Source organism: Petaurus breviceps, unplaced genomic scaffold (genome assembly GCF_028583685.1).
Source record: "Petaurus breviceps papuanus isolate PSGF00001 unplaced genomic scaffold, PetGlider_PUasm1.0 188, whole genome shotgun sequence".
Lineage (NCBI taxonomy): Eukaryota > Metazoa > Chordata > Mammalia > Diprotodontia > Petauridae > Petaurus > Petaurus breviceps.
Genome location: NW_027185804.1, coordinates 42,435,184 through 42,449,497, shown reverse-complemented (window position 1 = coordinate 42,449,497; position 14,314 = coordinate 42,435,184). Strand labels below are relative to the sequence as shown.

Sequence of the window (14,314 nt, the reverse complement as noted above, 5' to 3'; positions counted from 1 at the left end):
TCTTTAATAAATATTTTTCAATTTCAGGACTTCAGAATTTATTTCAAAACCATGCTTTATAAAGAAACTGAGGGTAATAAAGTTATATTACTTGCCCTTTATTGTCCAGTTCACTGACGGCAGTGTGCAGAGTAGAGTTCTATTCTCTTGTCTTCTAGTAAATTATACTTCACTTGAAACTTTGCTGCCTCTTGCAACAATTTCCTAAATCAATATAAGGAACTATCATATTAAAATTAATTTAACAAGAATACACTAAAACAAATTATATATTTGTTTCTTGTTTTGAGGAAGGTGATAAAATATCTTAGCTATGAATAAAATCATCTGGGTACTTTGATTCTCTGTATTGCTTTCCTGAAGGCTTCCTTCACATCCTTGTTCCTGAAGCTATAGATTATGGGATTGAGCAAGGGATTCACCACTGTGTAGAACAGGGCAGCCAACTTGTCCTTTTCCAGGGAATAGGCGGAGCTGGGTCTTGAGTACATGAAGAGGAGGGACCCATAGAAGACCATGACAGAGATCATGTGGGAGGCACAGGTGGAGAAAGCCTTCCGCCTCCCTGAGGCTGAGCGGATCCGGAGTATGGCCAGGAGAATATTGAAGTAGGATATCAGAATAGCTAGTATGCTAGACAAAACTGTGAAACCCACCACTCCCAGGAGAACCTTCTCATAGACCTGTGTGTCAGTGCAGGACATCTTTACCAGGGGTGGTGCATCACAGAAGAAGTGGTCAATGATGTTTTTCCCACAAAATTTCAGGCGGAATGTGTTAGCAGTGTGGGCTATGGCATTCAAGAACCCACCTATATAGGACCCAGCGACCAGTCCAACACAGAGAGACCTGGACATGGCAGCTGAATAGAGAAGGGGGTTGCAGATTGCTACATAACGGTCATAGGCCATTGCAGCAAGGAGGTAACACTCAGTGTAGGCCACAACACAGGAAAAGAAAAGTTGGGCACCACAACCTGCTAAGGATATACGTTTGTCTTCTGAAATACAGGTGGCCAGGATTTTGGGGGTGTACACTGATGTATACCAGAAATCTAAAAATGACAGATTTCCGATGAAAAAATACATTGGTGTATGCAAACGGGCGTCAATTCTGATTAAGATAACTAGAGTCATGTTCCCTGCCAATGTTACCAAATAAAGAGCCAAAAAAGCTCCAAAGAAAACCAATTGCATCTGGGGGTCAGCTGAGAAGCCAATTAAGATGAATTCAGTCAAGGTGGTCCGATTCCCCACTTCCACAGGCATAGTGGTGGCAACCTGATAGAATCCAAGAAACATCAAAGAGATATAGAGAATTCATTCATTCATGTAATTTAGACCTGGAGTGATCCCAGGGGGCAGATGGGTGGACCAGAGGATAGAGCTTTATACCGGGAGCCACATTCGGCCTCAGATACTGATCATATGTGTGATTCTGAGCACATCACTTAACCTCTATGTCCCTCAGACTGTTCATCTGTAATAATGGACTAATAATAGCAACCATCTCACAGGACTATGGTGAGGCTCAGAGGAGACAATTTATGTAAAGAGCCCTGTAAAATATAAAGCAACATATAAATGTTATTTCATTACTATTTACATTTTTCCCATCATTCTATGGAGAAAGAATCTGGGCAATCTAAAATGTCAGTCCTTGAAGAGACCTTAGAATATGGAACACAGACTATTAGATCCATATATAGAATATAGTGTGTCTGAATTAGAAAGGGCTTTAGAATATAACATAGAAAGCAAGGGTGATGCAGGAGCTTGGAGATCATCTACTCAAGCTTTCTCATACATCATACAATTGTGGCTGAAGAGGTGGAAAGGCCCTCAAAGGTCCCTTCTTTTCTTTTTCTTATTTTTTTGGAAATTGTTTATTTTACAATCAAATGCAAAATAAGGGAATAAGAAACAAACTTAAATCCTAAAACTAATATGATACAAACTAAGAAACATAAAAAGCATTGCCATGTGCACAGCAGAACATAAGAGAAGATCCAAAATATACAGAATAAATTTCCATTTCAAGAAAGCCTATATAATAAATACTATATTGTGTTGAAAACTGTCTCTATTCTTTACTTCCATATATGTTTTCTTTTGTTCTCTGCTGCAAACTTTTTACTTTGTTCTTTTTCCCCTTCCTACCACCTCCCTGGAAGGATATAGTTAAATGTACAGACATACACGCACGCACACATACATACAAATACATACATATACATATATATATACATATATACTCACATATTCCCATAGATGCATATTCTTATTTGCACATTCAATACTTAGATATCATTAATTATAGTAATTTATAGACATATACATTCATATGAATCTATGTAAGACCATACTATACTTATTTAATTCTCTGTTTCTCTGAGGGCAGATAACCTCTTCTTTCATAAGTTCAAGTCTTTCCACATTTTTCTAAGTCTACCAACTCATCATTTCCTATACCACAGCCATACTCCCACCTTATTATTATTATTATTGCTTTTTGGAGGGCAATTGGGGTTAAGTGACTTGTCCAAGGTCACATGGCGAGTTTTTGTGTTAAGTGTCTGAGGCCGGATTTGAACTCAGGTACTCCGGGTGATCTATTCACTGTGTCACCTAGCTGCCCGCCCTCCCCCACACCTTATATTTTCTACTTATTTTGAATACTCCAAAATAATACTGATAAATATGGCTGACACAGTGTATTTTCCTATTTTTCTCTTTTGAACAATTATTATTTAGCCTTAACTTTGCCTGAGATCGCGATTACCATCTCTACTCCCTTTTTCCTAACAAATTCTACTACTGATCTTTATTTTATGCTTATGCATAGCTCTTATTTCCTTTCCCTCCTGACTCCTCTATTTTACTTCTACCCATTGCGTTGCCCTCGTATTACTTAACCTAACCCCATCCCCACCAAGGATCCCTCCCTTATCCTCCCATTCATCTAAACACCCTTCTCTGATCCCCTTTTTCCTATTTCCTCCTCCTCCCCTCTAAAGATCCCTGCTTTATCCTCTCCTTCTCCCTATACTTTTAGTGTTTTATTTCTTTTTGAATTCAGGAGACTTTTATACTTTCATATATATGTATGTATGTATGTATGTATGTATGTATGTATGTATGTATGTATGTATCTATTGTTCTCTCTTGAACCTATTTCCAAAGAAAGTAGGTTTCCAGAACTAGCAGCTCTCCTCTCTGAATGAATCCCTATGTCTCAGTTCTTCTCACACACCTCATTTGTGTAAGATAATTACTATTTTTTCTAACTGTTCTTAAATGGTTTTCCTTTTAAAAATAATAACATCTTCAGGAGTATACCAAACTTTTTCTCTTCCTGATCTGTTTTCTAGATGAATTATTTTATTTTTTTTGAAAGGTAAAGTATTTTATTAGCACAACAAGGTAGCAAGTAGTTGGGTATGGCTCAATTATTTTCTTAAGAGATGTTTCACAGTCTCATATTTGTTACATTCTTTATATTCTATTATTTCTTGATCTCTCATAATTCACTAGCTTTCCTTTGCCCAATTCTGGTTTTAAAGGAGTCGATATTTTCCTCAACATTCTGGATCTATATATATTTTTTTCTAATTGGTTGACTCTCTTTTCATAATTTACTTGTTTTTCTTTGATTGCTCTTTTTTTAGTTTTTCTTCAACCTCTATCATTTTATCTTTAAAGTATTTTAAAGGGGTTTCTTCATTTCTAATACTCTCATTTCACAAATGAGAAAATTTAGGCCCAGAAAGCTGAAATGACAGTTTCTTTGGTGATTGTATATGGGTACCTGTAAGAATCATGAATGGGATATGATGTCAGACAGGAGCCAGGGTGAATCTGGAGCCAGGGTCCTTTCCACTCTGACATACTGAATATACTGGAGATGCAGTAAAGCAAAATGACTGGCCTAGTGTTAATCGATCATTCTATTGATCAATCACTTAGCTGATCAATCAACAAGCATTTTTCAATTGCTTATTACATGACAGGTGTTGTCTTAGGTGCTGGTACTTCAGAATAAAAACAAAAGCAAACAAACAAAAGCATAATCTTTGCCCTAAATTGTTTACATTTCTGTGGGGAGAGACAAAAATATAAAAATCCATCCACACAAAATAAATTTAGAACAGAAGAAAAGTCTTAGAATCCTTAGAAGAAAAGTCACTGGTAGTTTAAGGGACCAAGAAAGCTAATGCACAATGGAATATTTGAGCTGTCTTTTTTTAAGCAATTGGGGTTAAGTAACTTGCTCAAGGTTACATGGCCAGTTATTTCTGGGTGTGGTGCTAAGTATCTGAGCCCGGATTTGATCCCCAGGTCATCCTGACACTGGAGCAGGTGCTCTTACTCGCTGTGCTACCTGGCCGCCCCTGAGCTGTGTCTTAAAAAACAAAACAAAACAAAACACAAACACAAACAAAAAAACCAAAAAAAAAACCTTTTTTTTTTTCTTAAGAACTGGATGTAAGGAGGTAAAATGTATTGCAGACATAGGAGACAGAGAGAGCAAAAACACAAAGGTGGAAGACAGGGCATCATATATGAGGAGTACCAACTAGGCCAATATAGCTAGAATTTATATTATGGAGGATCAATGTGCTAAGGGACTGGAAAGATTTCAGGTCACATTGTGAAATGCTTTAAAATCCATAGAGAAGATTTTATATTTGATCCTAGAAATAGTAGGGATGCATTGGGATTTGTTAAGTAAGGTACTGATATGATCATACCTGAACTTTAGCACAATCACTTTGGCGATTGTATGGAGGATGGTTCTGAGGGGATGGGTGTTAAGAGACATAAAGCAGGATGACCAGTTAGGGGATTGTTACAGCAGTTCTGGTGAAAAATGCCAAGGACTTCAACTAGAGTAATTTGTGCATGAACAGAAGGTGCTGAATAGGAAAAATATTGTGAAAGTAGCAATAATTTTATTTGGAAGCTGATTGGCTCTGTGGAAAGAATAATTAATGAGGAGTTGAGCATGACACCAAAAAACATTGTGAAACTGGATAAATGGAAGAATGATACTGTCTGTGACAATAACAGTGAAATACAGAAGAGGGGAGGCTTTGTAGGGAAAGATGAAAAATTCTGTTCGTGTATGTTGAGTTTGAAGATGCTTATGGGAAATTCAGCTGGAAAGGCCCAATAGTTGTCAATTGGCAATATGAAATTTGAGACTGGAAGACTGGGGACTGGAAAAAAATAGATATTTGAGCAACTTATTGTAAAATGAGAATTCTCCTATATGTCCTTTGAAGATGGGTACTATATATTTTTTTTTTCTTTAACCCCAATAGGAAGCAAGGTGCCTTGGACCATCCAAATTCTAGAGCCTACAAGAGAACTTTTGAGACCATTCCATAATCTATATCCTTAGATATAGATTAAAAAAATATGTTTTCTTAACAAACACAGTGAAAATGGTTGTGTAATAATTGACTCCTAGATAATTTAAGCTGAGAGGACCCTGAGAACATAGATTATCAGAGATATAAGTTACAGTAAATAGTATTCAGCCCACATCTTTTATTTTACAGGGACAGAAACTGAAGATTATAATGGACATGTGTGTGACTTTTGCATGGTTATGCAGCTATTTAATGGCAGTCAAGATTAGAAAATAGCTCTCATGTTTCCAGATCCAGTGCTTTTTTTCAGTAATAATTTTAAATTTGTCAATTTAACTATTCAAGAACTTAGAATAATAAGTTTAATTTATTTAAATAATAATTTATTATTATTTAAATTTTGTATTAACATACATTTAATATTAATTTTTATTAATTTCTAGTGGAGGAGAATAAAAATTTAAAGAACATAGAAAGGTGTTTATTGAGGTACTGAAGTCACAGATTGTTAAATTAAAGTAAGAAGCATATTGATTACTTTAGGGAATTATTTTCATGAGAAAGTCCCTATCCTTCTCTGGAACATTACTTAATCTGTCAAATGATTTGATTGGACAAGATCATGTCTAAACCTTATAATCTTATAATGAATGCTTAATGAGAAAAGATTCACATGCTAGAAAGTGTAGGCTCTGAGGGTCTGAGTATCCACTAGAGGTCAATTTGATTATAGGGAATGACTTGGTATCTCTCTAATATTCATCCCACTCTAAATGGAGAGTAAAAGTTCAGATTTAATGTTGTCAATCTCATCAGTACTCCTAATATCTGGGAGAATACATGTAACTACTTCAATGACCAGAAAGAAGAGGGGATGGCAAACCCCAAATAAGTGGTGAGATCAAAGGATATTTACATAATCATGTAAGGACATACAATTTTTTTTCTAATACCATAGAATCCTGACAAAGTTAAAAATAAAGATTTCAAAGGAAATTGCATCCAAAGGAAGAAAGGAGTCAAAGAGATATGCATAATGAGTGAAGGAGCATTCTTAATTTCAATACTACTCTCAGAAGAAATCACAGTAGAAAGTTTCTTCACATATACTTCATCTAAAGAGCATGAAGCATGTGGTGGAAATGACACTGAACTTTAAGCCAGAATGAACCTAGTTCAAATTCCACCCAGCTCATTTCATGACAACACTAGATTATTTTTTTGCTTCTTTGAACCTTGATGTAGTCATCTGTAAAATGGGAATAACAACAACTATATTACCATAAATGAGAAAATTAATACTAAGTTATCTAAATAATTATAAATAGTGTGTAAATATCAATTTAAGGTTTGGAAAGCACCTTTCTTCATAATCCTGTCAAACAGGTAGGGTTAGAATTATTCCCATTTAAAAAAAGGGGAAGCTGAAAAATACTAGCTGCTAGCATCACATAATACAGCAACAATTTATTATTGTTAAAGATACAGTCTTCTGTATTAAAAAAAGAACACTTGATTTGGAGGGATGAGACTTGACTCTGCTATTGCCAATTTGGGATATGAGTTGGAATATGTTATTTAACCTCTTTGGGATTCATTCCTTAACTGTAAAATGAAGAGGTAAGCCTGAGCAACCTCTAAGTTCTTGAATAGTTGACGTGATAATCTTATTATACTAAGAAACCTGGTTCTGTTATTTACTACTCGTGTGCTCTTTAGAAAGTTCTTTCCTAATCTCTCTGACATTCACTTTCTTCATCTCTATAGCAAAAGGTAAGATAGCATCATCTCAAAGTTCTTTCTTGGTTGAAATCTTTGATCCTAAGACACTAAGATTAAAATTAGAAATTGATCATTTGGTACCCTTATACCAATTTCTAGTCCAAGTCTTTTACCTTTAGTCTGGCAGGGGACAGCTTGTGGGACAAGACAATCTGTTTCTTTTCTTGCTGTTCAGCTTTGACATACCTTCCGTTGGACCCATGCATATCTCCTATTGCTTCCTTTGGGACCTCTCTTACACAGTCTCTCAGAAACTCATTCTCCAAAGAATCAATTAGAGTTGTTCCAGAGTTTGGGAATGACATGTTAATTGGGAAATAAAAATATATGTCATATTTTGTTCAAAGTATGCTTTTCCTTTGTGAATATCCTTGTTTATCGTACCATAGGGAAGAATTACTCCCCAAAGTCACTCCTGCATCTCCATTATTTGATTCGGTGGAAAGCTCCCCATGGTACAGTGGACAAGGGAGGGGCAGGAGATACCTTGTATTTGAAGAAAAATTACCTAGGCTCAAATCTAATACCTTCTAAATACTAGCTATGTGACCTTGGACATAGCACTTAACCATTCAGATCCTGTTTCCTCATCTGTAAGATGATGAGATTAAATAGGTTGATATGGAGGTCCCACTGTCTAGGGAATCATGAGACCAAACTCTGAATTCTTTCTTTTTCACATTGAAAGACTTTTTGAAGCCTGCTACACACACAAATTGATCTGTACCATCTATTTGACACACATACCTTTCTAAGGTACCTTTCTAAAGCTGTCATTCATTATGCCCACTATAGAGTCTAGCCAAACAGGATAATAAATTTGTCCCCAAACATATTTTTGGATACTTTTTATCATTTATGTCAATACATGTTTTCTCTTTCTGTAATGAACACCCAGTGCTACCTACACCCTTTCATTTTATCCTTCTGCCTCCTCTCTATGTCTATCAAAACCCCACCTATCTATGAAGGATTGGTTCACGTCCATTCATCTAAGAGGGCTTCATTGTTCTCCTCCACTAGAAATTAAGGACATTGCTTTAGCCTATTTTCTCTTCTGTCTCTTAGCATGTTCTGCCTTTTATTCTGAGCTTTACATCATTTTGATTCATATCACCTTGTATGATTTATAATTCATATTTTTGCTCTCATGGTGATTTTACTTTATCTTTGTTATCATATTGGGGCTATTCTGGTGTTGGGGAAGAGTACAGGCCTTAGAATCATAGGATGATGGTTTTAGAACAGTAATGGTTGTCTGAGGTCACTAAATTCAACTCCCTCCTTTTTAGGTAAGGAAATTGAGGCACTAATGTATAAAAGACTAGCCCAGAGTTGGTATCATTGGCTTTGTATCCCTATTCAAATGATAATTTTATCGCCTTTGGGAATTAATCTCTTAGTGTCAATTTCCTCGTGTATAAAATAGAAATGATATTTTCATGACCTACCTCCAAAAGTTGCTTTTGTGTAATGAAAATGTTGTAAAAACTTCAAAGTTTAAAATAAACATGAGATATTATTTTGCTCTATTGTAGTCCTACCATGATATATATATTTTTAAATTTTTTGGTCTTTATTATTTGTTTATTTATTTTTAGTTTATAAGATTGAGTTTCAAATTTTCTCAACTCTCAACTCTCCCCTCCCCCCTCCCCCCCATGGAAGCATACAATAAAGTATAGGATCTGCAAATACTTTCTTTCACATTAGACATTAATCAGGTTATAAAGAAGGATTGAATCAGATGGAATGAACAATGGGAAAGAGGAAACAAAACCAAACAAGAAAAAGAAAAAGAGCAGGTAGTTTGCTTCTATCTGGATTAATATTCAGTTCTTTCTAGTTCTTTGGATGTGGACATCTCTCTCCATCATGAGTCTTTCGGGGTTGACTTATAACCTTGCATTGCTGAGAAGAGTCCAGTCTATGAAAGTTGGTTGTTACACATATGTTATATCTGTAATTGTGTACAAATTTCTCCTGGCTCTCCTCTTCTCACTCAGCATCAGTTCATATAAGCCTCTCCAGGTAAATATGAAGTCCATCAGCTCCTCGTTTCTTATAGCACAATAGTATTCCATTACATTCATATACCACAACTTGTTAAGCCATTCTCCCAATTGATGGGTAACCCCTTAATTTCCAGTTCTTTGCCACCACAAAAGAGCTGCTATAAATCTTTTTGTTCATATGGGTCTTCCTCCCACTTCTATGATCTCTTTGGGATACAACAGCAAGAGATAGAAAGAGAAATCCCATTTGAAGTTACTGTAGATATATTAAAATATTTGGGAATCTATCTGCCAAAACAAACCCATGACCTATATGACCACAACTACAAAGCACTCTTCACACAAATAAAGTCAGATCTAACTAATTGGAAAAACATCAATTTCTCATGGCTTGGTCAAGCTAATATAATAAAAAAATGAAAATTTTGCCTAAATTAAATTACATATTTAGTGTCATACCAATTAATTAGTAGGAAACTACTTTATAAAGCTAGAACAAATAGTAACACAATTCATTTGGAAGAACAAAAGGTCTAGAATATCAAGGGAATTAATGAAAACAAATGCTTGGGAAGGTGTACTTACCAGGTACCAGAATAATACCAGATTTTAAACTGTATTATAAAGCAGCAGTCATCAAAACTACATGGTACTGACTGAGGAATAGAGTAGTGGATCAGTGGAAGAGATTGGGTACATGAGACTCAGCAGTCAATGACTATAGTAATCTACTGTTTGAAAAACCCAAAGACCCAAGCTTTTGGGATAAGAACTCACTATTTGATAACAACTACTGGGGAAACTGGAATATAGTATGGCAGAAACTGGGCATAAATCATTATCTAACACCATACCCCAAAATCAAGTCTAAATGGGTGCATGATCTAGGTATAAAAGCTGATACTTTAAGCAATCTGGGAAAGCAAGGAATAGTTTACCTGTAATATTTGTGGAGAGAGGAAGACTTTATGACCAAACAATAATTAGAGAACATTATAAAATTCAAAGTGGATCATTTTGATTACATTAAATTGAAAAGCTTCTGTAAAAACAAAGCCAATGCAACCAAGATTAGAAGGGAAGTGGAAAATTGGGAAAGGATTTTTACAACCTATGTCTCTGATAAGGGACTCATTTCTAAAATATGCAGAGAACTGAGTTAAATCTGTAAGAATACTAGTCATTCCCCAGTTGATAAATGGTCAAATACTATGAACAGGCAGCTTTCAGAGGAAGAAATTAAAAAATATCTATAAGCACATGAAAAAAATGTTCTAAATCACTATTGATTAGAGAAATGCAAATCAAAATAACTCTGAGGTACCACATCTTACCAGTCAGATTGACTAAGGTGATGAAACAGGAAAATTACAAATGCTGGAGAGGATGTGGAAAAATTGGAACACTAATGCATTGCTGGTGGAGTTGTGAACTTATCCAACCATTCTGGAGATCAATCTGCCATTATGCCCAAAGGGCTATAAATAATTTCATACCCTTTGACCCAGCAATACCACTTCTAGGGGTGTATCCCAAAGAGCCTTACCATGATTTCTTATTGAAGGGAAGTAAATTTTAGAGTTTTCAAATTAAAAAAAGAGTATAAGGTAGATTTTGGCCTGATTTATTTAACTAGAGAGGCTGGGTCTGGTGACACACTGTATTTGTCATCTGAAGATTAGCTTGCCAATGTTTTGAGAGATTTGAACTGAATGATGATGCATTTTTCATGATAATATCTATTGCAATGATTTTTGAAGTTTTTCTACTTTATATATGTGATGCAATCATCAGCAGTGTAGGGGTTACCCACTTGGATGAAATCGCAGATCATTGAATCATTATTGTCTTTATGCACTCTCCTTATGAAAGTTTTGGTATTCAATACCATACTTCCTGAACCTGAAGTCCAACAAATGAGCACCAATCTACCTTCCTAGACTTCTTGCATATGCACTCTTCTTTCTTGATGTTCCAGCTCAGTTATACCTTTAGTTCTTCCCCGATCTCAATCTGTCATCTTCCAATACCATACGCTTGCACAAACTATTCCATATGGTTGAAATTCACTCATCTCAAATTTCTCTACCACCTAGAATCCTTAATTCATTTCTATAGTCACCTCAGATATTTTTTAATGACATGATCTCAACTCTTCCCTGGTCCCTCAGTTGATTTTTTTTTCACTCTTCAAGTTTTCCTAGAATGGCTTGTCTATATCTTTCCTTCTTAACACTTTACTTTGTAGCAACCTTATTTGTGTACTTGGTCCGTTCCCTCCTTTTAGACTATAAGCCTCTTGAGGCCAGGGATTGTGTGTGTGTGTGCGCGCGCGCGTGCATGTGTGTTCCTGTATCTCCAGTTCTCAGAATGTTCAGTCCTTTGAGTTGATATGTTAATTCATATACCTGAAACAAATGATGCAAAGTGACAATGGATTAGGTACAGAGTTGGATATGAAGAATAACATGTACTGTAGAGCATCTTTGGAAGTTTCATTGATGTTAATTAAGTTAAGGGTGGAGGGGAGTTCTTTCTATGATACCCTATGGGCTAAATCTTGGAAAAATAAAAATTTTCTTAAAATAAATGTTTCAGATATCCCAACACATAATGGAAAAGTGTATTGTGGTAAATAGATGTCTTAAAAATACTTCCATTGATGTCCTACATGAAAGAAATGGGAAAGGGCATATAATCAAAGAAAAGCACAATCAGAAAGAGATTGATTTATACTGAAGCAAAAGCAAAAAACAACTAATTGTAGGATCAGAGATTCACATTGAGAAGGGACCTCAGAGGCCATCTTGTCTAACTCATTCATTTTTCAGATGGGGAAATCAAGATTCAATGAGGTAAAGGCATTTTTCACTTTACCTGAGTTCAGCATGGGTACCCATGAGCTTTAAAGAGAATTAGAAGAAAACCTACAGCATAAACATTCGAGGTCCATTAGACTGTAAACTCCTTGAGGGGAGGAATGGTCTTTTGACTCTTTGTATTCCATGAACTTAGTACAGTGTCTGTCACATAGGAGGCCCTTAATACATGTGTATTGATGGGAGGATTGATTGATCTATACAGGCTTTGTGGAAAATAATAAACAATAATTCCTCAGGAATAGAAGGAAAGCCTGGGTGGCAATCTGCATCTATGGGGAGAACTGTCACATTAATTTGCTCACTGATTCAACTTGTGAGAAGTAGCAAAAGGTTAAGTTTTCACAGGACTGCAAAATTTACTGAAATGAAGCTACTGATGAAAGTAAAGTTATCATACTAGGCAATAGCTTTGAGAAGAGTTGAGGCAGTAGCCTTGGGAAGAATTTGTATTCCCAGTTCCCATAGAAGTCCTAGATAATACTAAAAGTGAAGTAGCATTGACCAATTAGAAAGCAGACAGAGGCCTTGGGACTCACAGACCCAGATAAGGACCCATCTAGGTTAAACTTGTGAGGGGTCAGTATTCTGAGGTTATTACCTCACTTGCTTAATGAACCTCATGTATATAATCTAACAGAATTAGAGCCTCATTAATAAAAATGTATAATAATGTAGAGGTATACCCAGAAGAGAAAGAACTAATCAGTCCTCTGAAAGGAGTGTCTGCACCAAACTAATGTAAAAAACTTGCCTGGTTTTTGTATCTGGGACTCCTTCCACAAGAAGGACAGGGTCCATTTCTGGCCAGAAGGTGTTAAATTACTTTGTATTTCTCCCTATTACATTTCTTTTGATATCTGATTTTTTGGTATCAATTGTGTTTTTGCTTTTTCCAAGTTAGCATTTCCAACAAAATGAAAGCTTGGTATATTCCCCCAGCAATCAACACAGAGTAATGCATTCCATTGAGTTTCAATAAATTTATTGAATTGAATGGAATAGGCTATCAGGTAACCTTATACTCTTTCTGTGTATAGTCACACAATGCATGTTCATAGTAATGGATGAATTTTATCAATGAGATCATTACATATATTTTTGTGGGCAAGGAACCCTTAGAAGAAATGATATTGTCTTTATATTCACTAATTGGAGATTGGAATGCTATAGTAGGAAATGAAAATGTAATTGAGAAACAGACAAGTTTGGCCTTGGAATATACAATGGAGCAGGGCAGAGAATAATAGAGTTTTGTCAAGACACTCCCTGGTCATTTCAAACAATCTTTTTTAACAACCCAAAGTGTAACTCTACACATAGACATCACCAGATGGTCAATATAAAAATAAGATTGATTATAACTTTGCAGTCAAAGGTAGAGAAGTTCCATAGAGTCAGTTAAAACAAGACCTGGGTTTGCTGTGTCTCAGATCATGAAGATCTTATTTCATAATTCAGACTTGAGTTGAAGAAAGTAGGGAAAAACATTATGTATGGTTTGAATAACCTCCTTTATGAATATGAAGTGGAAGTGATGAGTAGATTTAAGGGAGTATATCTGATAGAGTATCTAAAGAACTATGGACAGAGTATTGTATAGAAGGAAGCAAAACAACAAAACTTCTGAAACAAACAGAAGATCAAGAAAGCAAAATGCCTGCCTGCAGAGATTTTACAAATAGCTGAGGAAAGAAGGAAAGTGAAAGATAAAGAAGAAAGAGAATGACATAGGTGAATTAATGCAGAATTCCAAAGAATAGCTAAGGGAGTACAGAAGGTTTTCTTAAATGAGCAATTCCAAGGAATAGAAGAAAAAAATAGTATAAGAAAGTCAGATCTCTTCAGGAAAATTAGAGATATCAAAAGAATGTCCCATGACAAAACAAGAATAGTCAATGAAAAAATAGTAGGCATTTAACAGAAGTAGACATGATTAAGTGGCAAGAATTACAGAAGAACTACATGATGGATTTCTAGATGAGATGTTAAAAATCTTAAATGATGATGTTTTTAAAGTACTGGAAAACTTAACAGTGGCCAGTGGATTAGAAAAGATCAGTTTACATCCCAATACTGAAGACGGGTGATGTCAAAGGACATTCAAATTACTTAAAAATTATCTTCATTTTATATGGTAAGATGGCTATGCTTAAGATTCTGAAAACTAGGCTTCATCAGTATGTGAAATGAGAATTACCAGAAGTGCAGAATGGTTTCCAGAGCCAGAGAAAGAGCATCTTTTGGATTATGGAGAAAGCAAG

At 35.5% G+C, this 14,314-nt stretch overlaps 1 protein-coding gene across 1 annotated transcript; it reads right to left on the bottom strand.

Annotated features, from left to right (window-relative positions):
- Positions 1–323: 323 nt before the first annotated feature.
- On the bottom strand, positions 324–7,461 carry LOC138163373 (olfactory receptor 9G4-like). Its single transcript, XM_069090883.1, has 2 exons — positions 7,270–7,461; positions 324–1,280 (listed from the first exon to the last, which is right to left on the bottom strand). The coding sequence occupies exons 1-2, from the start codon at positions 7,459–7,461 to the stop codon at positions 324–326; spliced, it is 1,149 nt and encodes a 382-aa protein (XP_068946984.1).
- Between the last annotated feature and the right edge of the window lie 6,853 nt (positions 7,462–14,314).

Coding starts and splice junctions, on each gene's coding strand:
- LOC138163373 (XM_069090883.1), bottom strand. CDS start 7,461: ATGTCATTCCCAAACTCTGGAACAACTCTAATTGATTCTTTGGAGAAT. Junction 1,281..7,269: donor TGTCCCCTGCCAGACTAAAG/GTAAAAGACTTG, acceptor GGATTCTATCAG/GTTGCCACCACTATGCCTGT.